The following is a 27,705-nucleotide window of genomic DNA, read 5'->3' as shown; positions in this document are numbered from 1 at the left end:
ACTGTTTGTTGTCAGGCTAGGTAAAGAGATCAAGCCCCAGGCTGTCATCGATCAACGTGAATCAACTCTGGTCTGGAATTTATTGTTTGAAGAGTTCTTTGTGCGTGATCTATGCTTATCAACTCAATGGAACTCTCAATAGTTGTCAATAGCCGTATAGATCCGAATTCTAATCTACCTTTAGCTCTTGCAGCTACTTGAAAAGAGGGTATAGATTTTATTACTTTTGTTTTACCACGATACGAAACGTGGAGATTCCTTCCGTGTTTAGTTCGATTAAAATTTTAGAATATCAAGAACTTATTTTGGATAAGTCTCTTTCTCAGAGTTGTCGTTCCTAACGTCGGAAGCGGAGGCAGAAGAACGACATACCTGTAGGTAAGAAGGTATTAAATTCCTTCGCTACTATTTTCTTAGTAAAAATAACAATTTATAATATGTTTTAATCAGCATTTCTTACTTTTCACTTCTTGCGAGACTACCCTTGTCGCGAAGGTGTGTCTTTATGCAATTAAAAATACCAAAAGATATTGGGTTGACCATAATGCCAAACCATGGTCACGTGACTGACAACGCTAATATTGCGTAGGAAGACATCAGGAAATACAAACTTTCACTTTCATTTCACCAAACAGCTTCAACACAACTTTTGAAGCATCGCTATCTTTATATAAGATGCTAAAGTTTCATTACAAAATGTATTACTTTGAACAGGGAGTGGGAAACTCCATAGTCCGTTCTATTGTTACATTAGACATCATACATACATACATTACTTACAGTCAGTTACACTTATTTCGACGCGGGTTCCCGTTTAATATACCTTCTTGAAAGCCTAAAAAGTGATTCTGGGAATATAGTTATAGATAACATAAAGATTAGATAAGAAATTTAACAAAAACATCCTGGATCATGAAAAGCACTTTTATAAAGCATAAATAGATCTAAATAAACAAAAAACTCTCAAGGGTTCTATTTTATTGTACCTACCATATTCTCTTATCAGAAAATATAGAAGTAGGTTAAAGTTGGATGGCTGTGTCAACCCAAATATTCACCGCTCTAAGTTTACATAAACTGTTTCTATATAGCTTAAAATGGATAATAAACGGTTACAGACTCTATTTTGCGTTCTTTTGACTATTTTAAACAGCAGTTTTGGTGATGTAATAGTCAATACTATGTTCGGAGATGTACGTGGAACAAGAACAGACAAGGCTTTGCAGTTTTTAGGGATACCATATGCGAAACCACCTACGGGCGACTTAAGGTAGGAAAACTATGGGCAGACTATATAACATGAAGGGCATGCTAGATCAGTTACCTGCAAGTCAAATGATGTAATACCTTATTCTCCACGAGCAACTTAATAACTAAGGAAAATAGTTCGGCTATATCTTACCTACTTTAGACTTATATTAAAAAATATAAATCGTCAAGAAAAATGTGTGCAGCTTAATTATACTTGGCTCGTATGGAGAATGGAATGCTGGGAAACACTCTTCGAGGATCGACCTGTCAAGCTATAAATTGTATAAGAGAGCAACTGATTGTTAAACAAGAACCGTTTCTGTTTTTAGATGGCGGTGGGTCTGTTTTTAGATGGCGGTGTTTCTGTTTTTAGATGGCGGTCACCTGAATCTCCAGCGCAATGGTCTCCAGATATTTATAACGCAACTACACGCCCACCCGGCTGCCCGCAGAAATACTGCACAAAATACCTACCGGATAGTGGATGCCCCACTGAAGTAACGACATTATATATATATAAACATCCTTTATTACACTGACAAATTGTAAAGAAATGAACCCAGTTGAATTGATGAAATTAATAAGATTATTATTATACACATGTACATAAAATATCAACGGTCTCTAGGTATTTCGGTAAAAAATATAAACCACTTGATATTATTGGGGGAAAAGCATGTTTCGGTCAAAGAAGACATTTGCTTCTCAAGAGGAGCAAGCTTGACTAACCACTGTTTGATAGTGCGAAGCTATCAAGTATTTCTAAATATGTTTTAATATTTACTTTATGTTTTCATAGACGTCAGAAGATTGTCTGTACTTAAATGTCTGGACACCACTAGAGGGAACAAACACGATGAAATACCCAGTGATGGTGTTTTTCCACGGTGGAGCGTTTAAATGGGGATACCCGTCGGCCGAGGTCTATGACGGAAATAACATAGTCAGCCACGGTGAAGTTGTTCTTGTGACCGTTGCTTATAGAATTGGTAATATACATTGCTTAGGTTATGCGTATTTGCACGAATAGTAGAATGCACCTTTAAAAAGGGAACGATGATTTGACGGAAGATGTGTCGGCTGCTCAACCCAGAGGGCATCGAGTTTAAACCTCGATATTGTCATGACTGTGCTCCCTCAGAGGGCTGCAGTATTAGTATATCTCGAGGAACAGAACTCGATAAAAACTCAACAAGGCTTGAAATCCTTAATACGCTCTGTAAACAAAACAATTGCCTGTAGTAAGTCTTAGATTATGGGTTACTTTCTTCTTTGAAATTCAAACATATAATATACAGCTATGAGTCAGAGTCCAGTGGTTGTTCATGCGTTGTTTCGTCATTTGGCTTGCAAAGTCTGTGGCAAGCAAAGAAAATATGTAAATTATGTTTGTCTTCGTATTTTTGATAGCGAGGTTTATTTTGTATAGAACGACAGTCCCATTTGGCAATGGTGGTTTTATTTTTCTTGAATTTTACAGGTCTCTTGGGATTTTTGTACACGGGAGATCGCGAGGACGATTGCCATGGTAACTATGGGATCCAAGACCAGAGACTGGCCCTAAACTGGGTCAGAGAAAACATACAGAATTTTGGAGGTGATCCGGGGAAGGTATACATTTATCGATTGTCACGTGACAGAGGAATAATGAGACTTAAAGGTTGCACGGTTTAAACACCCCTGAATGCAAGTTTCTGTAGGCAGCATTACTATTGATCTTTCGAAATTTGACAGGACCACTGTATCGACTTTAATGCTCTGCGAGAAGATTATAACGCGTTTTTACCCATGAGTTAAGAAAACATCACTTCCTTGTTCTGCGGATTTCAACAAAAATATCTTTACATTAGTTGTACACTATTTCAAAAGCCTGTCAATACACAAACTGTTTTATACCAATGTGAATACACATGTAAAATAAACATGTTATCACATAAACCCTCTACCCTGATCTTACGCACGACTCGGACTGTTTTTATTTCTGTTCAAAGGTTATGGCTTTTGGCGAAAGTGCTGGAGCACAATCAGTCTTCATCCACATGCTGTCACCGAAATCTTATGGGCTATTTCAAAGTGCTGCTGTACAAAGTGCCCCGTTCGGTATACCATATCGGACTAAACTGCAAGCCCTCGGTGTGGCAAATGCGATCTATTTACTTCTTGGGTGCTTTATCGGGGATGTTAAATGTCTGAGATCGAAATCTGTGGAAGAAATTGACGAAGCCCAAGAGAAATCTATGCTTACACTGACATCATTTAAAGTCATCAACTATTTTGAACCAATCGGACCAATCATTGACGAGGATGAAAATCCCCTTCAGCCAATGGAAGCTCTTAGGAAAAATAAAGTTAGAAACATTCCCACAATCCTTGGAACACTTAAAGACGAAGGGCGGATGTTCATTCATGGAATCCTAAATACATCCATGCCGCCTCTTTTATACGAGGCTGCGCTGGGAGTTTTCAAACCGTCACATTTCTTTCAAATTAATAGAGAATATCCCCTGCAAGAAGGAGTTAATGACCTTCGAGACACTCTCGGCCAGCTTGCGACTGATTACCTCTTTACATGTTCCAACAGGAATGTCAGCAGACTGAGAGCTAAAGACAATATGGAAACATACAGGTTTGTCTTTGAGCATGCCGCGGAATATCCTAGCGCATCCGCGGATCATTCTTTTTGTGAGGGCCACGTGTGTCATGCGGCCGAGTTACCTTACCTCTTTGGTAATTTCATCGGAAGAAATGTCACAGAAGACGAAATAAGACTTTCACGTGAAATGATGACGTACTGGACAAATTTTGCACACACCAGCAACCCAAATTATGGGATGAGGGTACCTGATATCAGATGGCCCACCTATGAATACCAAACTTCAAAAAAGGCGACAATGCATTTTATAACACCGCGAGACGAGTTAATTGAGAGCTACAGGGATGACTTTTGCGATTTCTGGGATACTGTAGAATATGAAAAGTAAACAAAGAATATTTATATCCATTGTTCTGTAACCCAGACGTTTGTTATTAATTAAAAACAATACCCACCACCCCCCTTATCATGTCAATTAATTTAGGAATTCGATCATTTGCGATTTTTCTGCCAAACATGCAACCTGTTATCAATGGTGTGGATATTCACTCAATTCTATGCTCTAGTACGTCAAATTATCGGTCAGTTTCAACAGAAAGCTCGACGTTTAAAATCGTTTTTTCTTCTTTTGTGGATGTGTACGCGTATGCTGCCGTACGTGCGATTTTACGAACATTGCTTTCATTTTTGCCGCCGCATGCCTGCTTTAGGTACCATGTTCGAACCACATCCCTACATTTCATACTTGCGTTAGGTAGATTTTCGAAGATAAAAGTAAATCTTACTGTATAACAGAATGATTGTGGCGGCATATTCTTTCATGTTCTCAGTTTACTCACACAAACATGCTGTATAAGGTTTTTTCATGCTTTGCGTTCACCTCAGGCTCGACACTGCTTGTTGTCGGTATCACCTCCCCATATAATGGTACCCTACATTTTAAGTCACCAGAAAATGGCAGTGCGACGTAAACTCGCCTTTTATTGACATTATATCGTAACTAACACGTATTTCTTCCATAGTTCAACGTACTTGGATCACAACGAATATAGAAAGCTCAGAGGATATCTGGATTATCCGTTTTGCATGAACAACAGACACGCAGCGGTCGTCGGATCCATTTTAGATTATCGATGTTCAACAGTAAAGTAACTACTCAGGTTGGTGCAGTGTTCCGCTGCAGCCGTCGTGCTATCGCTTTGTCAACAGGTAATTGTGGTACCTTGACACTACGATGGCGATGTTACGACAATAAGATAGTATGGTAGTGATGGTACACTGATACGATGGTGCGATGACGAGATGTCACGGTTGCGTGATAGTGATAAAACGACGCAGCGGCAAGATGGCAGATGCGATATTTCTTCGTGTAGTCGTCATAATGAAGTCAGCTTATCATCATTATGTCATCACTCCACCATCGGTGTGCTATCGTCCTGTCGAGTCACCATTATTGTCCTGTCGTTGCTGCTCGTGTATCTGTCGACATATCGGGGACACGGTGGACATAACGGGACACCGTAGAATGGTATCTGACGAAATATCTTTTCATATAAAAATATAAAAAAGTTCATCAAAGAAAAATATCAAAAACATTAAGAATAACGGCACGTTCGCAGTTTCAGGGGAGAAAAAAAAACACTTATTCATATGGCGTCATCAGTTGTACTGATAAAACATTTTAATTCATCCATTTACGAGACTTTCCATTTATAAAATTTAAAAGTCTCATCAAATCAATTATCAACAATATTTGTAGTTCGTACAAGAGTGGTTTTCTGTGTGTTGCGTTTTAGTTCAGTGACTGTGTAGAGTCCGCTCGACAAAAAAAATGATTAAATCTTTTAACATTCATAAATTATAATCTTTTAATTGTTTTTTAAAGAATAACTTGAAATTTTGTTTGGTCTGAAAGATGGCTCCTTTTGACCTGGCAACATGTAATGTATCGAAAAATGTATCCCTAGTTGTGTACATTATATTTATCAAAATTTATATAAATATTTATTTTCCTCTTATCTAAGAATAGAGCTGGTTTGGGCATTGTAGAGTATGGTGAAAAATGGGACAAAAAAACTGTTCACTTTATTTCTTATATAAATTTAAAATATACTCAATAATTCACAAGTTCAATAAGTCATCGATCACAATAACAAGGTATAAACACCTCGCCGACAATAAACACTAGTATTTGCATATCCTTAAATGTTTTTTATGCAAGAGTGGTGAAGTTCGATATTTTTGTATTATCCACGTATTAAGATAATCTTTAAAGTACATGAAATAACGATTTATCAAACCAGTATCAAACATATTCAATAACAAGCAGGCTTATAGCTGTTAAGTTTGTATATGTAGCACTCTGAGAGGGGGGTTTAATTTGGAAGCATGATTATTCCTAAATCTGAAGTTAACTTCGATAAGATAAGGTTAATCCAAAATAAAAATTATCTGAAATCAAAAAGCAGTTCTTGAGCGAAAATAAATTATTTTTGCTTATCATGTTTTCTTTTGTTATAACAAATGACCTGGTGGTTGTCATTAAAATTTGAAAAGTGCGTCGAGATTATTGATAAGGTATCATTTGATATCACATCGGTTAAACATGATATATCTTAGTAGAATGATTATAAATCTTATAAATCAATGTGATAACATAAAATACAACTCTATGCTAACCTCTACCCTCCTGTTACCACCGCATGCGGGCTCATACATAACTTGCGTGTGGGTTTTTATTCGAACCCCGCTTATCTATGGGCAATAAGTACAGTGTTCCGTTTGGAACATCGATAGTTTTTATTTCTGAACCCCATATCTCGAAAGTCGAAATCACGAAACTATGATGATGAAAGTCGAAACTACGATGGTGAAAGTCGAAAGTTCGATGGTAAAAGTCCAAACTAAGATGATGAAAATCGTAATTTCGTGTTTTCGCCATCTTGATTTCGAATTTTACCATCGTAGTTTCGTGATTTCGACTTTCGATATATGGGATTCAGGAATAAAAATCTCGATGATCCGACCGGAACACCGTAAATAAGAGTACTAAATTGTAGCAATTTAAAATTATTGATCTGGGAGAGGCAACATTTCAGGGCCAAGCGGAGGATGCATGATAAAGGGTAAAATGTCAGGGGCAAGGGTAGTCAATCATGTGATGTAATTATCACTTTCGTTTCATTTCAGTCTGATGTTACGCGGACGGACGGTCAGGGGAGGTAATTAGAATACGGATTAGGACTAGGACAAGGTGGAGAGATGCAAGGTAAAATGTCAGAGGCAATGAGAAGGGTAATATCAAGGGAAAGGGAAGGGGATGCAGGATAAAGGATAAAATATCAGAGACAAGGGAAGGGGTGTATAATAAGGGGGAGGGGATGCAGGACAAAGGGTCTAACGTCAGGGACAAGGGTAGTCCAACTCGTGACGTAATTATCACTTTTCAGTCTGATATCATTTGGATGGACCTTCAGGGAAGATAAAAAGAGTTACAGATTGGGACTAGGATAAGAGGATACATAAAGAATAATATGTCAGGGGTAAAGGGGAGGGGATATAAGATAAAGGTTGAAATTTCAGGGGAAAGAGTAGAGAATGCAGGACAAAGGACACAATTCATAAGAATTGTTCAGCATGATGTTGCGGGTAATTCAACAATTGTTCAGCATGATGTTGCGGGTAATTCAACAATTGTTCACCATGATGTTGCGGGTAATTCAACAGTTGTCACCGTATAACATTGTACTTAAGGTGCTTTGTTGTTAAAGAAACAAGGTTCAATAATTGTTTGAGCTTTCAATATTTCAAATATTAAACAAACATTTTTAAATGATTATGTTCGTCCTCGCATCAAAATGAGCTGATTTGTTCATAAGACGACAACAGAGGGCATACAAGCACATTAACAAATTAATGATGATGCACTGTTGTTCACTCACTGTGCTGTTAGGAGGTCATAAGACACTAACGGGGCCTGAATATGCAACTATCATATTTTAATCCTGGACGTGAAATGTATTCACTGATACTGTAGCACATTCTTAAAACTTTTGTTCATTCATTCATATATCGTTACATAAAGATATATTAATAAATATCCACATTTTAAATACGTACATTTACATACCGTTTGTTAACCATATGTGAAGTTTAAAGGAGTTCAACATAAAAAATGTTCAAGACACATCAACTTAAGGCAAACCTGTATACATTCCCGCCATACTTCAAGTGGTCAAAAAAGTTTAAACAGAACTTGCCTTACCTTCAAGAGGACAGCACAATTGGTTCCATTCTCTTAAGAAAACAAAACGGCTGAATTCCAAAACAACGTATTCCCCGTTTAACAATATTTAATTATTCCATTCAAAATCAAAAGAATTTCTTAGACTAAATGACTACTGATATCACAGTATAAGATATATTGTATTAAATTTTAAAAGTTAAATTTGTTTAAGAAGTTAACTAGATTTTTATCGCATGTTTCCAGTGCCGATAACGTTAATTGTATGTAAACATTTTACACAAACCACTCAATATTTTGACTTAATATAGATCCTTATATCGCTACCGTTCTTAAAAGGTATCAAATATTTAATATGTCTTTCGGTCTGAACATACCCGACTGTTTAACAAACGTTTATCTTATAAAAGGTATGTTTGCATTTTTATGAAACCCATTCAATTTACCCAAATGTTTCATTCAAAATGCAATCAGTCAGTATTTCACACTATGCATGGGTAAGGAATATACAGGTTGGAACATAAACTTTAATTTAACAATTAAGCGGCATTGATTGTGCTTAGTTTAGACGTTTTAACTACAAAGGTCGCATTTAAAAGCCCGATAAATCGGATTAAAAGGTTAATATGTCAAAAAAGTATACATAGTTTGATGAATATACCTATTGAATTTCAAAATCTATACATACAGTAAACTGATATTAAAATGAAATCTTCAACCGATATATTTCCTTTGATAATGAGAAAAAGATTTCTTCAATATGACATGATCAATTTACTACATAATTACATAGTGTTTTGTTTCTTGTAAACAGAGATCGACGTTTTGACAAACAAACGCTAATTGATTAAATATAGTTCATAATGTGTTGTTTCCGTTTTTAAAGATAGTTGTTTTTCTTTTTCATTTATCTTTCCGCCAACAGCAATTTTTTATCTATACAAAATCAGATCAATTTAAGAGCAGTTTTTTTTTTATCTCAAGTGGTTTTGTTTTGTCACGTAAGAAATAGTTAAATCATAAGTGAGGTTTTTGAGTCACACCTAAACAATTTAAGGTGGTTTTTGAGTCACACCAAAACAATTTAAGGTAGTTTTTGAGTCACACCAAAACAATTTAAGGTAGTTTTTGAGTCACACCAAAACACTTTAAGGTGGAATGGCGAGTGCACATCTTTTAATGGTATAGCAAGACCACAAGTAACCCTACGGGCATTATCTCGTCACGGGCGGGCACCTTAGTCGAACATCCAGTCTTCTGCAAGCCAGTTGGATGGCATCCATTTCGCATTTTAGGACTCGACACTCCAAGCGAGGTTTCGAACCTACGGTGATAGGCAAGGTAGTTGAAAATGAGCGACCATATATAGCTACTCGGCTAGGTAAGCTCAATATTGTGAATGCTTCATGTGTTAAAATTTATATAAAATATATACATTTTTTTGACCAATAGAAACCTTCACTTTCCCAGTTACTAAAAACTTAGAACAAAATGTACAGCAAGTGTTTTTATGCGAGATTACTAAAATACAAAATAAGATTACCACACTCTTATTTTTCGAAGGTTGTAGACAAACTTCAACAGATTGTTGGGTTCATTCTATAGTCCAATTGAAACTTGATTGCCCATTTAAGCGAACAATTTATTTTTGTCAAATTAAAAGCTCTGTTTGGCAAGAGAACATCTGAAACCTTGTAAATACGTAAAAACAACAACAAAACATTATAATATGTCACCACTGTACCTATATTCTGTATTGAGTTTGTCTTCTTTTTATCAATAAATACATAAAACAGAAATACATTAACCGTCTAAATAATTTTCTTCTAGTGTATAAACAGATATTTTGAATGTCTATACGGATGTCTACTGTCTATACAGACAGGACAGGTAGTCGACCCGATTTTCTTAATGTCTGAACTAATGTCTAATGTCTATACAGACAGGCATTCACCGCGATTTTTTTTAATGTCTATAATGTCTAATGTCTATACGAATGCCTAATGCCTATAAAGAAAGGCATTAGCCGCAATTATGAATGTCTATACAAATGTCTAATGTTATACTGCATACAGATGGGCATTCGCCTCGATTTTTGAATGTCTATACGAATGTAATGTCTATACAGATGGGCATTCGTCGCGATTTTCTAATGTCTAACGTCTATACAAACAGGCATTCGCCTCGATTTTGGAATTTCTATACGAATGTCTAATGTCTATACAGATAGACATTCGCCTCTATTTTTTAATGTCTGTACGAATGTCTAATGTCTATACAAACAGGCATTCGCCTCGATTTTGGAATATCTATACGAATTTCTAATGTCAATACAGACAGACATTAGCCTGTACGAATGTCTAATGTCTATAAAAACAGGCATTAGCCTCGATAATGTCTATACACATTCACCTCGATTTTTTTAATGTCTATACGATTGTCTAATGTCTATACAGACAGACATTAGCCTGTACGAATGTCTAATGTCTATACAAACAGGCATTAGCCTCGATAATGTCTATACACATTCGCCTCGATTATTTTTTTTTTTGAATGTCTATACGAATGTCTAATGTCTATACCTAACCAGCAGCCAACTTCACACCTGTTAACATTAAGTCAATATTTCGACGTGGTCCCATCCTGTCAGTTAAATATCAGCACGTGAGAAAGTTCAACATTTATTAACGCCTGTTGTTGTGGTTTCGCCACTTAGAGGAGTGAAGTGAGAACATAAAGTATCAATAAGAATATAATCCCTTTAACATATGGCCGGAAGAAGCCACTTCATCGCAAGTTGTTGGTGATCAAACAAACGGTTTTGATGTTGTTATATACACAGAAAAGATAGCGAACAAGAATTACTTACCACATTGCAACCGTGTGTTCATTGATAGAACAAGGAATTTCATGAGGATGTTACACAGATACATTCTAATAGCGATCACAGGTTAGCTCTATTTCTAACATTATTTTTGCGCAAATTATGAAGATTGTTGCATATCATCTTAATTAAAATGTGTGCTGGGTAGATCTTTTCTGTAAATTATTCACTGAATTCAAACAGTATAAAATTAAGGCAAAAGAAAACAATAAAACAATTGTTTTATCTAAAGAACTTTTGTCGAAATTAATGTACAAGATAACTATCATACTGCAAGTAAAAGCATTTTTGTTTCTTACAATCAATTTAGAGTAGATAATTACCAAAACGTTAAACATGAGTGTTAAAAACATTGCACAAAGTAAAAAAATATATATATAAAATCATAATGTTCTTATGAGCATTTTATTACTCAATTATACATACAGTCGATTAGTCAGTTCCGGATCATTAAGGGCTATATTTGTTATTGAGCTTCGAATATATATTTTTTAAAATACATTTTTGCACAGGGAGAAAGAAATATCCTTTTGCTTTTTAAATCACCATATTTGGTTTGAAAATGCAAAGTAAATAATTATACTGTAGGAGCAACAGTGGTGTCACCACTATGGCCAGTTACGGATCATTTTGGTCCATCTCGGATCGTTTTAGAATACAACTAAAACGCACTGGGACACCTGTGAAATAATAATTGTTTTCTCTCATCCGACCAAATCATTACATATTGGCAAGCTGGAAAGATAAAAACATTTTCTTGTTTAAAAATAATTTCTCAATTGTGTTGTGTCCCTGCTGTGTGAGTTCCGGATCACATGGATTGACAAAATACGATTTTTCTTCACATTCCAGCGATCTGCAAAACTTATATTTTGGTATGTTATTTCCCTTATTGAAGCAAAAATTCATGCTAAGAACTAAATGATTATCTTCGCAATGTAAGTGTATACAGTGCTGTGATCCGGAACCCCTATGATCCGGAACTGACTAATCAACTGTATGAATGTAGTCAGCTTTTTGGACTGAAAATTGCCCTTTAGGGATAATCAAACAATAAAAACACAACTATATTTACTGGCATATAGGGCAAAAGCATTGGAGTGGGAAGGGGCAAATGTCCATTCCAAAAAAGCAGTTCGGGGTTAAAGTCCTTTCTGCCATTTCAACTGGGGAGGGGCAAATATCCAGTAGTCATGGCACTAACAGGATTCCGTAGTTAAGTTCAACACTATCGCTCGACGGAAATTGAATGAAAGAAATGTGCTTTGTTTCTGTCGCGTTTAACGTCACACCGACACACTATATATCATATCGCGGCGTTCCAGCTTTCCGTGGTGGAGGAAGACCCCAGGTTTCCCTCCGAGCAGTATTTTAGGCACTAAGGTAGGCACACATCTGGGCAGAACTACCAACATACCGCAAGTCATTTGGATGGCTTCCGTACTTAAAAGAATTAACTCTGTACTCCAGCGAGAATCCGTAATCACAGCCGGTGGGGGCAAATTCAGTCATCGATCTTAACAACTCGAACACGTAGGCCCTAGGATAAGAGAAGATAGACAAACAACAACATTACCAACTTTTAGTAACATCTCGAAACCGATAAAGCGGGACAGATCTACCTATCATAAAAATCAATAAAACCAATAATCCAATATCATCGCTACCGGACGGATTCGTTGATTTCCGTACTAATTGTTGTTGTTGTAGTAACACGGGGGGGGGGGGGGGGGGGGGGGAATCGATAATTAACATCTTTGGTCATTATCTGATGCATTTACAGGCGGGCGGTTTGCTAAACGATATACTTGAATTGACTGAAGTTTTGATAATTATTAAAGTGAAAATCGGAACAAGTCGAAAATTTATATAATACTTTATTAATTGTCAAATAAAAGTAATATCTAAGAATATGAATATGTTATGTAAAATATTTAGAAATCGTTACATTTTATACATCGAACACATAGATTTACTTTCTTTTTAATACATGAAACATCATGCTAACGTATATCTATGTACAGAAAAGAAATATTTACGCACAAGAAACTGTGTAAATAAAATAAATATTCAAGAATATGAATATGTTATCTAAAATATTTAGAAAGCGTATATACTTCCTCTATACGCGCTTTCTTTCACATATTATGAACATTAGAATATGAGCTTTTCATTCTAAAATATTTTCAAAATTCTAAACCACTAACGTTTTTTCGATTTTCATCGTAAAAGGTAGTAAAAACAGCAAATTCTCATGTATTTCCATAACATAAAGTTTGTCAGTAATTAAGTTTTGAAGCCTTCCTAAGAAATATAGCTTTTTTTTCAAGATATCTAAAAAGTATTTTTGTTGTCGAACGATCTGGAGGCCGGTCGCTTTAAATAAAAAGAAGTATAGAAATAAGACTTATACTTAAAATACTTAACCCTTACCATGCTGGACACGATTGGTTCTTCCTTTGCAATCAGTGCAGACTGATCATGATCTGCACTGTCTGCCATTCAGCCAGTAACTTTTTGGTATGCATCCTTTTCATAATTAATAGTACTGTCCAAATTGAAAGACAGACAATTCATTATTGTAATTTATATGGAAAGGATTAATTCTTATACTTTCCAAATAGAAAATCATATTTTGCGTATTTAAATAAGCTGCACAAATACCTACCTAGAACTTAACTAAAAAATTTTTGTTCAGAAAAAAACAAAAACTTTAAAATAACAAAACTCACATATCTAAAATTTTAGAATACAACTTAACTAATAATCACTTAAGATTTTCGTGAAATTTGGGCCGGGTTTTTTTACTCATGATATTTACGGAACAACACTTTAAGGGGTGTAATTCAAATTTTATATTTTTTCACTGTCATACGTTTTTATGAAAAAAGGGGAAAAAAATCGAAAAAAACAAATTTCAAAAAAAAAGGGAAAAGACTTAAAAAAAGAAAAAAAGGAAAGACATAAACAACGAAAAAACCAAAAAAACCCAAAAAAAACCTATCATTTATAGTAAAGGGGGTAACATATTTTTAGGGCCCGCCTTGAAACAACACGACCGGATATGTTTACCCTAGCAATATTGTAATACACAAAAAAATAAAAGGGGTAATTTTAAGATTTTTGTTAAATTAAATCAAATAAAGATATGCAATTTTTTAAAACGTGTTTTAAAAGAATTTTACCAAAAACATGCATAAAATTTAAAAATACAGAATAAAATACAAAGGAGGTTGGGAAAGAACAGAATTATCGTTCATAAAGGGCTATCTTTCAATTAAATTTTGTCAAATTATAATAATAAAAAATGATTTTTTGTTTTTTTTAAAAAATTTTTAAAAAAACCCCATATAAAGAAAAAAAGATACCGCGTGGGAGACGGACCCGGACCGCTACCGCAATAAAAAGAAGTCCCAGATCGTTTGAAAAAAAAATAATATAGGTATCTGGAAATAAAAAATTTACCATCGTTTATTTTTCTTAAAAAAGCTTTAAAACCCAAATTTACGACAGGCTATATTTTACAAAAAACCATAGAATTAGTTGCTTTAAGTATATTTGCGATGAAAATTAAAAGCATTTTATATTTAATATGAATTGAAAACTAAACCTCCTACTTATTTTAAACGACAGCGGATCTAGGGGGGGGGGGGGGGGGGTTTCTGAGTCCAACAATTAATTGTTTTAATGTCTAATTACAATCTGTTTTTTTTTTTTTTTTTTTTTTTTGTTTTTTAGTCAGTGGAAGTTGCCTACAATTTTTGGGTTTTTAGCTATAACAATTTGTACCACAAAGTCAACTAGCAAAGAAAAATTTTTTCCCTAAAACTTCCGAGTACTTAGGAGACGGCGGAAAAACCGGAATTTTTTTAAGAAAGTTCAATGTACAACTAAAATGCAAAAAGGGGCCCAAAAAAACCCTTAAAAATTTAAAACAAATTTCACAAAAAAAAATTGAATAATTTTTCTACATTTTTTTGGGGTCGAATTTTTTTTTTTTGCGGAAAAAATCTCATTTTTCTTTATTTTGGAAAAGTCATTTTTTTTTACCCGTTTTCCCCCTTTTGAGGGCTATATAACTGAGGGGGTCTTTAAAGTAAAAAAGACCAACCAAATATTAAAAATTTTTTTTTTAAAAAATTCATAATATCCGGAATAATTAACTTTTAAATTTGTGGGTATCGAATATTTGATTTCCAAACAGAACTTTTTCTATTTTAAATTTAAATATTTTTTTTCCTTCTTTTTTTATATAGCAAATTTATCGATTTTTCCCAAAAGATCGATGTTACTAAAAAATTGGGTAAAGCTCGATGGAACATTTTTAAAAGTTACACTAAAAAACCAGAGCAGCATGTTCTTGATTTACCTGAAGAGAGATTGCCTGCTTTGTGATAAATTAATTAAGAAATACGATAGTTTTTGTTTACATTTTTTTACTTATTTCGCAGGTTATTTGGCCAGTGGTGCTGGTGCCGATGTTTTAGAAATCCCGGTGAAAGTTAATCAGGATGCCAGTTTACCATGCAGATTGCCAATGGGCAGTCACAAGGACGTAAACGTAAGTATCTGTTCATATAATATTATAATGTTATAGTTTGAGACCCGTTTAACCACGGTTTTGTATTGACTTTCATACCGTATGTGAGATAGTCTAATCAGCGTCGAGTATTGGCTTCTTCTGCACGACTAGCTGATAACTTCCCCACTTAAACACGAGGTACCAGATGAATAACTTCCGGAAGATCTTCTGTAAATTCATACGCCTCTATCCACTAAGTCAATGTCACTTGCAGAATAAAAGGGGAGGTAACTTTGGAAAAAAGATATACATGTTTGTTTTCGTCTTTGGTAGAAATCGAGACATAATAGGTGGGCGAAAACATTGATAACCCTTTAAAAGATTGTGTCTCACAAAATGTTTCAAACATTGGAAAATAAAACATTTTATATGTCTTAGATTTTGGAAATATTATTATATCCGAGTACCGTACACCAATTAACTGATCAGCTTATACTGTACTGTAATTATATGTAAAGATTGCGGACAGTTGTCAGTAAACTTCCGATGTTACAAATTCAGCGTATTTTTCCAGGAATATTTTAATTCGCTCTGCATTTTCCTACAATGTGCATGACACTATATCGCGAATATTAGATAACAGAAATCAGGAAAAGTTGTTGACAATTCATCTGTTGCTGAACTGTTTCTGAATCATAATCACAGGTTCGGTGGTTTAGTGAGAAAGATGGCTGGTTGACTTCCGGTAGAATAGTGTATAAGCATCAAAACCAGATCAGTGTGATCAAACCTGCACCTAACGAGTGGAACCTTCGTATAATTAAAGTTACTGTGGCATTTGAGGACACATACACCTGCAAAACAGAACAAGGGACAGTTATTAGGACTGTGAAGTTAATAATAGAAAGTAAGTGAAACAAACATCTATCATAGCACATGGGCCGCTCATCTCTTCTATCAAAATAATTATAGAAAATAAGTGAAAGTACAAAGGACGCTCATTTCGTCTATCATGATAATCATAATAAGTCTATCATGATAATCATAAACAATAAGTGAAAGTACAAGGGAAAGTGTCAAGATAATTAGAAAAGGAAAAATAAGGGAAAGAACAATCGACACATTGTCATTTATGTTATCTGTCAAGTTTATGATAGAAAGAACAAGGGGCTTTAATCTCGTCTGTCAAGTTAATTGCAGAAAGCAAAGACACTCATGTCATCTGTAAAGTTAATTATAGAATATAAGTAAAAATACATAGGACACTCATGTCATCTGTAAAGTTAACTTTAACTTTAGAAGGTAGGTGAAAGCTGAAGTACAATGCACACTCATGTCATCTGTAAAGTTAATTATAGAATGTAAGTAAAATACATAGGGCACTCATGTCATCTGTAAAGTTAACTTTAGAAGGTAATTAAGTGAAAGTACAATGCACACTCATGTCATCTTTAAACTTTATTTTAGAAAGTAAGTGAAAGCTAGTTATAGAAAGTACAATAGACACTCATGTCATCTGTAAAGTTAATTATAGAAAGTAGACATTGGTCTCCTCTATGAAGTTAATCACGGGAAAGTAAGTTATAGCAAACGTGGCATTAATCTAGTCTTTCAAGTTAATTATATAAAAGTAAGGTAGAGAAAGAGATGAACTCATCCCAAGTGTAGAGTTAATTATGGAAAAAAAGTAAAAGAATCAGGTACATTAATCTCGCTTGTCGAGTCATTTGAAGACAGTGAGCTCTCACAGAATTTGTCAAGGTAATTATAGTAAGTAGATTAATTAACAAGGGGCGTTTGTGTTTCAAGTTAATCATAAGAAATAAGGGAAAGAACAAGGGAGACTCACATCATCTGTCAATGCAAGTGAAAGAAAAACATATTGAGTGTAGTGTTAGAAGATTTTAAGAATACATCAGCCTTGTTTATAAAAGGCCAGGAGCTCAATCAGGAACATTTTTCGAAGGGTGTTTGTTTTGTTGTTGTTGTTGTTGTTAATGTTGTTGTTACTTTTCAACAGTGCGCTGTCATCTGCTATTATTTTAATATATAAAGCTCAAAGCAAAAGATATGTTATTGATGTTAAGAAGTAACGTAATTATAACATGTAGAAAAAGAATAATTTTGGTTCATTTTTTATCGTTTTAGCATCTCCCAAGATTGATGAATCAGCGTCGTCCCCAAGTCGTTTAACTGTTAAAGAAACCGGCACCGCTGAACTGACATGCGCAGTTACAGGCTCACCGACACCGGAAATACACTGGTACAGAGGAAAAAATCGTACGTACTTACAATATTATTACATTTCATTGACAAATAACATCTGTAAAATCAGACCCCTAATTATGCCAGCTCTAGGCATGGCCACGGTATCCCAGTCTGTTTTTTTTTTTTGCTAAATCATAGTAGCTTTTCTTCGTTTTCCTTTGTCCGTTTGCCGTCCGTCTTTCCACAACAATATTTATGTAATAGATATTCACTCTGAGCTGTTTTATGTATGACCAGAAGTACTGATATACACACATTAGATCTAGTTATGTGTAATTTATGTATTATTGGCCCTTTAGATATCTGTCACTCCGGATTTGTCATATGGAGCAAATATTTGGTGCGAGTCTGTTCCTGACTGCTGCTTCTCAACAGAAGATGTGGAAAAAATACCGAATGTGAACAGAGCTATGGTCCAAAATTTTTTTATATTTTTTACTAGTCTACTATCTTTGCTTACAGTTGAAATGATGTGTATAATTGTAGATGCAACAGAAATATCGACACTCTTGTTATTTAGCTACAGCAATATCAGCGTACTTGCCCATACGCTCAGTCAACTACAGTACTATCAGACCATTTCTTTTCCTTAAACTACAGGGATATTAGAGCCGTTGTTTGTCCTTTAACTGTAATAACTGAGTTACTGCCTTTTAACTACAGTACTGCCAAAGTTGTTGCCCTTTAACTACAGAACTTTCAGCGATATTGCCCTTTAACTACAGTATCATTATTATTATTATTATTATTATACCAGATTTATATAGAAATATATATATATATTGCATTCCTGACGCCGAGCTCTATATTCATATTTCGAGGGGTGAACATTTTTCATATCACCCTCTCTGGAATGCAATATTTATTTTATTATATCGAAATCTTAAAAAGGTCAAAACATTTACTGGAAAATCAAAATAATTATTTATTTAACATTAACAAGTAATTACAAACAAAATAATGAAGACAGAATTAAAGAGTCTTTACTTGTGGCGACCTTGCTGTGTAATAAGACTTTTTTTGATAGATTTAGCCGAGACGTTTAAATATCGCTGACTCCTATATTTATTCAAATATTTCAACATTGCGTCAATGAGTAACATTCGAAAAACAGTGATAACTTTCTTTTTTTCTAAACGAAACATACAAGTGTGAGCACTCATTTTCTTAGTTAGACCATTTCCAATCTCATGGTGGTAGTTTCGATTCAATATTGGATGAAAAGTTGTTTTCGAAATATTTGGCACGTACAGCAAATCGTAAAAAAAAAAGAAATTTCGGCCGGGTTCGCACATACAAGAGCATTAGCAAAGGGTAATTTAATCCTAACGTATAATAATATAAGCGCCTCGTCTGAAAATTTATCGACCCAGTCTTTTAATCAATGCGAAAGTATAAATCTCTCGACGGGAGATATGAAAAAATAATATCACATGCGCAGAAAAATGAAATTATGCTGTTGCGCATGTGATACGAAATTATGGATCATCACCTGCGCAGAAATTGAAAATAACAATTTTGAGCATTAGTTATGAAATTACTGGGGAATATGATATATTATTCAAGTTAAACTAATGGGAAATTTGCATTGGACATTTATGTGAGGTATAATAAAATATATAGGCCTATAGCTTATTTTCTTGTTTCATTATTTTAGCAATTGATATCAAAGGTTCCGTGTTGAAGATACCTGGCATAACGAGATATGCAGCAGACGAATATATGTGTCGTGCTATAAATAAAAATGGCGAGGCGGAGAGACGGTTTAATGTCACTGTCAGCTGTAAGTTGTGTTTTTGTGATGACTTTTTAAAAACCGTTTAGTAACAATTACTGTAAATTCATGAAAAATATGCTTCCAAATAAAGACACGATTATTCTATTGCGAAAGCCCATATTACAGGGGACAATGTTCTTGTCCACACTGACTTTGAAAGCCAAAAAATATTTGTGTGTACATGGGTCCTTTTTGGTCTAAATTAAAGGTAATTGACACCGAAGAAGACAGGTACACTTTTCAAGCCATTTAATTGTTAATCTTTTGAAACCGTGTATATCAATGATAGGGTAATGGAATAGATGACTGCTGTTCATTTACAAACGTTCAAATTCCGTTAAGGTCACAACTTAGTCTCATTCTTCCGATTAAGTACCAGATGTGTTTGTTTAGGTAACAGGGTACACTTCGAATTTTGGCCCCCGTCTATTTGTTATAATTAGAACTTCGTGATTTTGGATGTCTAAAAATTAAGGTGAGAGATAATGATTGCTAATTCTTTAGAAAAGTTAAACAGCCGATACATGTAAAATTCTGATGTAAGTTGTAAAACTAACTGCTGCTAGCGTTGTATGAATCGGTGAGTCACCTTGGCGTGGGAAATTCAAATCACGGAAGGGTTCCGTGCTTGTTGATTCTCAGGAACTTTTTCGCTATTTTGTGAAAAAAAAAAACGAGCTGGATGGACCCCTATTCCGTTTATATCCTGTAGTTCAGTAGGGACTATTAAATTGGGAAATGCAATAAAATTGGGCATTGTTCTTACAGCGGGATCATTGCAGACTGTTCAAAAAGTGCAAAATTGATGATTTTTGCATGCTATTTTTAATGGAATATGTAAAACTTTCGTTTTGATAACTTTCTGCCTTCTTATATGAGAGTCCTGATCTTGCCATTAATTAAAAGCACAAAACATGCACGAAATTTATAAAATGGTCACCCATATTCTGCTCATTAGAGAACTGCAATATTGCGACTCGCGCCACATGTAAGTCCGGCCGTTCCCAAAATTTTTGAATCTAAGTGTACCCTGCTACCTTAACACAGAAATTGGACATATCAGTGAACTTCAGGTTTCCAACTGTATTTTGGTTATGTATCTTTTATATTAAGTTGCACCGGAAGTGACTGTCATGGAACCGGAAGTATACGCTGCTGGTGGAGAAGTTGCTGTAATGTCATGTGTTGTGCAAGGTTCGCCGTTGTATGGTACATACTGGACAATGGGAACTGACGTTTACGGCAAACCAATCAAAGCAAACTGGAAATATCTCGTAAGTGAAAAAAATCCAATGTGCTTAAATTGAAAATGAATACAGTCGAACCTCGTTCACTCGTGGCCGGATATTTTGAACGCTACCGTCTTCGCTCGAACTAATCACCAGGTCCCGACGAAATCCCTATATAATGCATAATTGTCGGTGGCTCGAACAACCGATAACTCGAATAAACTTTACCGCTTCCAGTCGCGCTCGAGCATATATATATTCTAATTGAGGTCTCCGAATGAGATTCATTCCGTAATTGCCGGATCGTTTTCCATTTGTTAAGTCTTTTTTGCCCATATATATATATATAGCAAAACCTTTCATGAGGATATAGCACGGTTTTGATAGTTTTCGAATTTTTCAGAGATTTAAGGATACCGTGGGTGATAATATGAAATAATAAAATTGAAAATAGAAGAATAATAAGATATTTGCAACGGCGCGCAAGGTGAGATGATATTAATACAAGAGATAGGGGTGGAATTATATTTTCTGAAATAATCCTAGACAAATACAACATTTAAAATAGATTTCTGTTACCATTAGGATTTTTTGTCTATTCCTTGAGTTCTCACAGATCAGATTATGAGTACTGCCCGCCCTATTCGTTTTGTGTTTGCAATTTCACACTTGAAAAATAGAAACGAAGTGGCCTACGTAGCAGTTATTGCCGAATTAAAGCCGTAAATTGTATTTTATTGGACGGATGACATCGCAAAAAAAAATGTTCTAGAAACTTTAATATGCTACAAAATTTCATTCAATATATTTGAGAGAGGATGTCAAATGTTAAAAAAACACAATGTCGTTATCTTTCAAAGTTGAAACACAGATTTTTTTTAACAAAATAAGTATTTATTTCGAATAGGGCCGAAATCGTGTTACTGAATAGGGCCGGGACATCTGAAACAAACATTTGTTTACGTTTATAAACTAATTACCTTTTTATACGCCCGTTTGAAAAACGGGACGTATTATGGGAGCGCCCCTGACGGGCGTATGGGTGGGCGGGCGGTCTGGCGTCCACAGACTTTGTCCGGAGCATATCTTCTACATGCATTGAGGGATTTTGATGAAACTTGGCACAGTTGTTCACCATCATGAGACGGAGTGCCATGCGCAAGAACCAGGTCCCTAGGTCTAGGGTCAAGGTCACACTTAGAGGTCAAAGGTCAAATTCAAGAATGACTTTGTCCGGAGCATATCTTCTTCATGCATGGAGGGATTTTGATGAAAGTTGGCAAAATTGTTCATCATCATAAGACGGAGTGTCATGCGCAAGAACCAGGTCCCTAGGTCTATGGTCAAGGTCAGACTTAGAGGTCAAAGGTCAAATTCAAGAATGACTTTGTCCGGAGCATATCTTCTTCATGCATGGAAGGATTTTGATGTAGCTTGGCACAATTGTTCAACATCATGAGAGGGGGTGTCATGCACAAGAACCAGGTCCCTGGGTCTAAGGTCAAGGTCACACTTAGAGGTCAAAGGATACAAGAATGAAAACTTTGTCCGGAGCTTATCTTCTTCATGCATGAAAGGACTTTGATGCAGCTTAGCACAGTTGTTCACCATCATGAGACGGAGTGGTATGCGCAAGAACCAGGTCCCGAGGTCTAAGGTCAAGGTCTCACTTAGAGGTCAAAGGATACAAGAATGAAAACTTTGTCCGGAGCATATCTTCTTCATGCATGAAAGGACTTTGATGTAGCTTGGCACAAATGTTCACAAGCATGAGACGGAGTGTCATGCGCAAGAACCAGGTCCCTAGGTCTAAGGTTAAGGTCACACTTAGAGGTCAAAGGTCAAATACAAGAATGACTTTGTCTGGAGCATTTCGTCTTCATGCATGGAGGGATTTTGATGTAACTTGGCACAATTGTACACCATCATGAGACGGAGTATCATCACTGGTCCCTTCTTTTGAATTACTTCCCTTTGTTGTTACTATAAATAGCTTATATTGTAACTTTTTCATTACTAGGCGTAGGGAAAAATCGAGACCACTTTTGTGTAGTACAACATGCATGTTACATCCAATTCTGAGGTGTATTTTGAGCTATCTCTACCTGGTAAGGGTTTTTGTACGGATTTGCAATTTTTTTTTTCTTTAAAGATTATCTTCCCTTAGTTGTTACTATAAATAACTTACATTGTAACTTTTTATAATTGACCGTAGGGAAAAACCAAGACCTCTTTTCTGTGGTACAACATTGATGTTACTTTACCTGGTATTTTTTTTGTGGAATTACAATAATTTCTAAAAAGAAACATTGTTAACAACTACAAAATTAAAATTCCATTTGCAAATACAGGTGCTAGTGTAAAGAAATTTGCTGTGACGGACGTATATTGTGACATTCTGGCACTCTTGTTAATAAATTATTATCTGCCGATTTACTTTCATGAACTTGTGAAACAAGCGAACGGGGCAAGTTGTTACACTGTACCAGTGTGCCCCGTGCTCACTGTAACAACATCCGCGACCACACATGACAACATCTAAGGTAGACAACTCAAGGACAGCACGATTCATTGTTCAGTCAAACAAATTTTATTAAATTCAATATATATTTCAAGTGTTCACATGAACAGAAAAAATATGTGAAACTAGAAATGTGTCCATGGGACACAGATGCCCCCACTACATGACATTAAAATGACCATTTTTTCCCAGGTCAGGGGCCATAACTCCTACAATACTGAATGAATCCGGACGCGAAACCCCAGGTGCACAACTGCACATGCTGACCAACATTCCTGTAAACTTTGGTGACTCTAGGTCAAATACTTTTAGAGCTACGCACAACACAACATTAAAATTACCAATTTTTAACTAAGTCAGGGGCCATAACTCCTACACGACTGAATGAATCCGGACGCGAAACCCCAGGTGCACAACTGCACATGCTGACCAACATTCCTGTAAACTTTGGTGACTCTAGGTCAAATACTTTTGGAGCTACCATGAGTTTAACTAAGTCAGGGGCTATAACTCCTACAAGACTGAATGAATCCGGACGCGAAACCCCAGGTGCACAGCTGCACATGCTGACCAACATTCCTGTAAACTTTGGTGACTCTAGGTCAAATACTTTTGGAGCTATGCACGACACAACATTAAAATGACCAATTTTTTACTAAGTCAGGGGCCATAACTCCTACATGACTGGATGAATCCGGACGCGAAACCCCAGGTGCACAACTACACATGCTGACCAACATTCCTGTAAAGTTTTGTGACTCTAAGTCATATACTTTTGGAGCTAGGCGCGACACAACACTAAAATGACCAATTTTTACAAAGTCAGGGGCAATAACTTCTACATGACTGAATGAATCCGGACGCGAAACCCCAGGTGCACAACTACACATGCTGACCAACATTCCTGTAAAGTTTTGGGACTCTACGTCAAATACTTTTGGAGCTAGGCGCGACACAACATTCTCGGAAGGACGGACGGACGGACGGACAAGGGCAAAACTATATCCCCCCCCCCCCCCCCCCCCCCCCAAAGTGGGGGCATAAAAATTTACTTACGTAGCTGAAACTAACGCTTTTTGGTCTATTTTCCAAATAAATATTTTCAAGTAAACAACACGTCCGTAAAAGATAGCGACATTGATAACTAACAAGCACGCATAATCTGTGACTTCATATGATGCGTCATCACTACACAAATTGCATTGTAACAACTTATCCCGTGTAACAATTAACTATACCCGATATCCCCTATTTCAGTTATGTAACGGTGGGCGGGTGACCTAACCAGTTTACCTGGATTTTGTACCCAGTACAAACCTTTTCTCCGCAAGTAACTGCCACTTCCCCACATGAATCAGAGGTGGATGACGAATGATTTCAGACACAATGTCTTTAATCAAATCGTCACGGAGAACATAGGGCCCGCCCGAGGATCGAACTTACGACCCCGCGATCAGTAGATCGGCGCTTCCCTATTGAGCTAAGCGGGTGGGTCAAATTGAATTGTAGCGCTTGTTCTCCATGACGAGTCAATGTGTCTGAAATCACTTGTTCTCCACCTCTGATTCATTTGATGAAGTCGACAGTTATTTGCGCAGAAAATGTTTTCTTGTTGCAGAATCAAGGAACACTGGTTAGGTTAATTACCTGCCGTTACATAATATATACGTGATATACTGTTGATAAATGTCGTTAAACCCAAAGCGAGCAAACACACTAATTCGAAAAGTTACAGTTTTTCGTTTACTGATATTTACAGGTGATGCAAGAGGATGGGGGCGATGGTATACCTGTCAAGTTTTTGACACTGATTATACGTAAATCTATACTCGCCCATAAGGACTATGGCGTGTACACATGTGTAGCAAAAGGAGAGAATCAGGTGGCACAGGCCGCGGTGGTGCTCAAAGAAAAGACAGCGGGTTAGTAGTGTTATCTTTAAAAAAGTAGGGGTTTTCAGATTTTTTTTTTCAAGAAATATAGATGCACGATAAATTTAGTTTCTTAATCTAATTTACAAATTGAATGACTGAATGCGTACTGTTTGAAGACAATTTACAAGTAATTAACTACCAGTAAAATGAGATATATTTTACATATCTTTTTCTATTTTATATAGACCAATTTTCATGTTGGTACTAATACCAAATGTTGGTAACGCATTCTTCAGGAGAAAGCTTAAACACTCATTCCTGACTGTAGTATGTATCATATCAAATAACAAAAAATAGTTTTAAAACTAAAAACGATATTACGACCTTACATATAGAAAGAGTTTATTTCTTGTCAAGAATATTTCTCTATAAAAATCTATGACACAGAGGCTTTATTTCTTACACAATTATTATAATTGTTACACATCATAAAATACGATGTTTTCATTATCATTTCGATTTCCGTATTTCCGTCTTTTCGTTCAGCCCTTGTTTCGCCCGCGAAAAACGCGAAAAAAACCTACTACTTAGCACACACCTAAATCTAAAGTGACTATTTCTAATTTGAAATGAAGAATCCTGACTTCGATAGGTATGAACACTTATGAAATCACTGCAGTATCCACTGTGCTTTCGAGGTTCTACAATATCGGCTGTTTACCGTAAACAATAGGTCTAATTTTAACTGCATTATTCAAAGAAAACTGTGCAATATAATATCATTCAATCGAACATTGAAAATGCTTGAAGGCTTTTAATACGCCCGTCAGTGAAAGAGCGGGCGTATTATGCGAACACCCGTGGCGGGCGGCCGGGCGGGCGGTAGCGTCAAAAAGCATGTCCGCTCTCTAAGTCGAACAGTTTTCATCCGATCTTCACCAAACTTGCTGACAATGTTTGTGGGCATAATATCTCGGCCAAGTTCGATAACCAGCGAAATCGCTCCAGGCACTCCTGGATTATGGCCATTGAGTTACTCGAAAAACTGCGAATTTAGCCTTGTCTGCTCTCTAAGTCACACAGTTTTCATCCGATCTTCACCAAACTTGCTGACAATGTTTGTGGGCATAATATCTCGGCCAAGTTCGATAACCAGCGAAATCGCTCCAGGCACTCTTGGATTATGGCCCTTGAATTACGTAACTGAATATTTAGACGGGCGTATTTTGTGACAGCCTGGCACTCTTGTTTATGTATTTTTCTTGTGTTTCTTCGCATTTCGTTCCTGTGTTAGTCGTTCCGCCATATACATTACGCTTTTTAACTAGATTTGCGTATGGTAGAAGAAAAAAGCAAGGTTAGCCTTGTTTAAAAAACAAGTAAGCGGCCCGTCTTTTATGCTAATGTTATTGCAACTCTTTTCGCGCTTTGCGGGCTAACCACCATACTTTGAGTTCTGCAATCCTGGCATAAATTAGTCTTAACTATATCAGAATTTCAAAAAAAAACAGTCAAACGGTCTCCATTAAACCAAGGTTCAGTTTTCGTCTTGTCTGAAATGAAAAAGTACAGTATTTAGATCGTGTAAACATGCCACGTATAGTCATTGAAATAAATGGATTACTTAATTGTCTACTTTTTCCCGTTTTAGTAAATGCAGAAGAAGAAAAACAGAAGGTGATAAAATACGACTGATCAAGTGGAAAATACTGATCAATGAGAGACACAGGGCAGAAAAAATATATATTTTGTAATAGACGAGAGACTTTGCAACTTGGTAAATCAGACTCCGAGTGAAATATACTGTCGTTTAGTCTTTCGGAAAGAAGACGAGGAAATGTTTATGACTGGATGTTTACTGAATGTTTACTTATATTGTTTTTATGACTTCCTTACTGCGCCCCGCATTTTGGTAGAATCCCTGTAGTAGTCATTGTGTCCATTTTTTGTGTAAGTATGTCCATGTCCTTTGCCGGGACATAACTTGAATACATATTTCAAGGATCAATTCACCCCACTAATTTTAGAAGCAGCTGGCAATATGTATAGCAGAAATATCAACTTTCACAAACACAGATTTTAACCCTAAGTACGCAAAAACCCGAAAAATTCTGCAGAAAGCAATATATCTATGTATTTGTACATACATTTCATTGTTTCGAACATTAAGGTGATTGTTAAGATTTTTTGGCCATTTTGAATTCCTGATCATTGTAAAAGGGGATGTTTAAAGAAATGGATTTTCAAATACAATAGATATTTGCTTTCTTATGAGATTAATTATATTTTGCCTATCTTAACACTGCGGATTACAGTGCACAGAACCCATTGTCTTGTCTTCAATGTAGAGAGGGGTGAAATTGTCTTATAATATTGCATTTTCTTGCTTGGGTCTTTAATGTAGGTTTATTCTATTTCGAAGTTTCTTCCATTGGCTGCAAGTTTTTATACAAATACGTTTTTACACAATGTCTTCATCTACTATCAATTGAAAATATGGCCTCAAAACCTGATGTATACTAGGGTTAATCAAGAGGTAAGGT

The 27,705-nt window shown here is 35.8% G+C and overlaps 3 protein-coding genes across 4 annotated transcripts in view; 2 read left to right on the top strand and 1 right to left on the bottom strand.

Annotated features, from left to right (window-relative positions):
• Positions 1-8,543, bottom strand: part of LOC123566540 (X-linked retinitis pigmentosa GTPase regulator-like) — a 44,610-nt gene extending 36,067 nt beyond the window's left edge. The window contains exon 1 of the mRNA XM_053549755.1: positions 8,109-8,543. The gene's annotated coding sequence lies outside the window, so the exon portion shown is untranslated. The remainder of the gene's footprint in view (positions 1-8,108) is intronic.
• Positions 229-6,338, top strand: LOC123565779 (cAMP-regulated D2 protein-like). Of its 2 annotated transcripts, XM_045359568.2 has the most exons (6): positions 229-378; positions 1,154-1,270; positions 1,625-1,748; positions 2,051-2,240; positions 2,732-2,862; positions 3,243-6,338. In XM_045359568.2, exons 2-6 carry the CDS (start codon positions 1,182-1,184, stop codon positions 4,230-4,232), a joined length of 1,524 nt encoding a protein of 507 aa, XP_045215503.2. In that variant the 5' UTR covers positions 229-378; positions 1,154-1,181; the 3' UTR covers positions 4,233-6,338. The 2 variants fall into 2 exon arrangements, with proteins under 2 accessions (XP_045215503.2, XP_045215502.2); XM_045359567.2 differs by lacking the exon at positions 229-378 and having other exon boundaries at positions 1,007-1,270; positions 3,243-6,337.
• Positions 8,544-10,838: 2,295 nt separating the features above from the next.
• LOC123566541 (hemicentin-2-like) lies at positions 10,839-26,924 on the top strand. Its single transcript, XM_045360744.2, has 8 exons — positions 10,839-11,037; positions 15,423-15,532; positions 16,199-16,400; positions 17,642-17,773; positions 19,419-19,544; positions 20,652-20,812; positions 25,048-25,210; positions 26,814-26,924. The coding sequence occupies exons 1-8, from the start codon at positions 10,998-11,000 to the stop codon at positions 26,855-26,857; spliced, it is 978 nt and encodes a 325-aa protein (XP_045216679.2). The 5' UTR covers positions 10,839-10,997; the 3' UTR covers positions 26,858-26,924.
• The last annotated feature ends 781 nt before the right edge of the window (positions 26,925-27,705 follow it).

This window comes from Mercenaria mercenaria, chromosome 8 (genome assembly GCF_021730395.1).
Source record: "Mercenaria mercenaria strain notata chromosome 8, MADL_Memer_1, whole genome shotgun sequence".
NCBI classification, from domain to species: Eukaryota; Metazoa; Mollusca; class Bivalvia; order Venerida; family Veneridae; genus Mercenaria; species Mercenaria mercenaria.
This window is presented reverse-complemented; position numbering and strand designations above follow the sequence as displayed.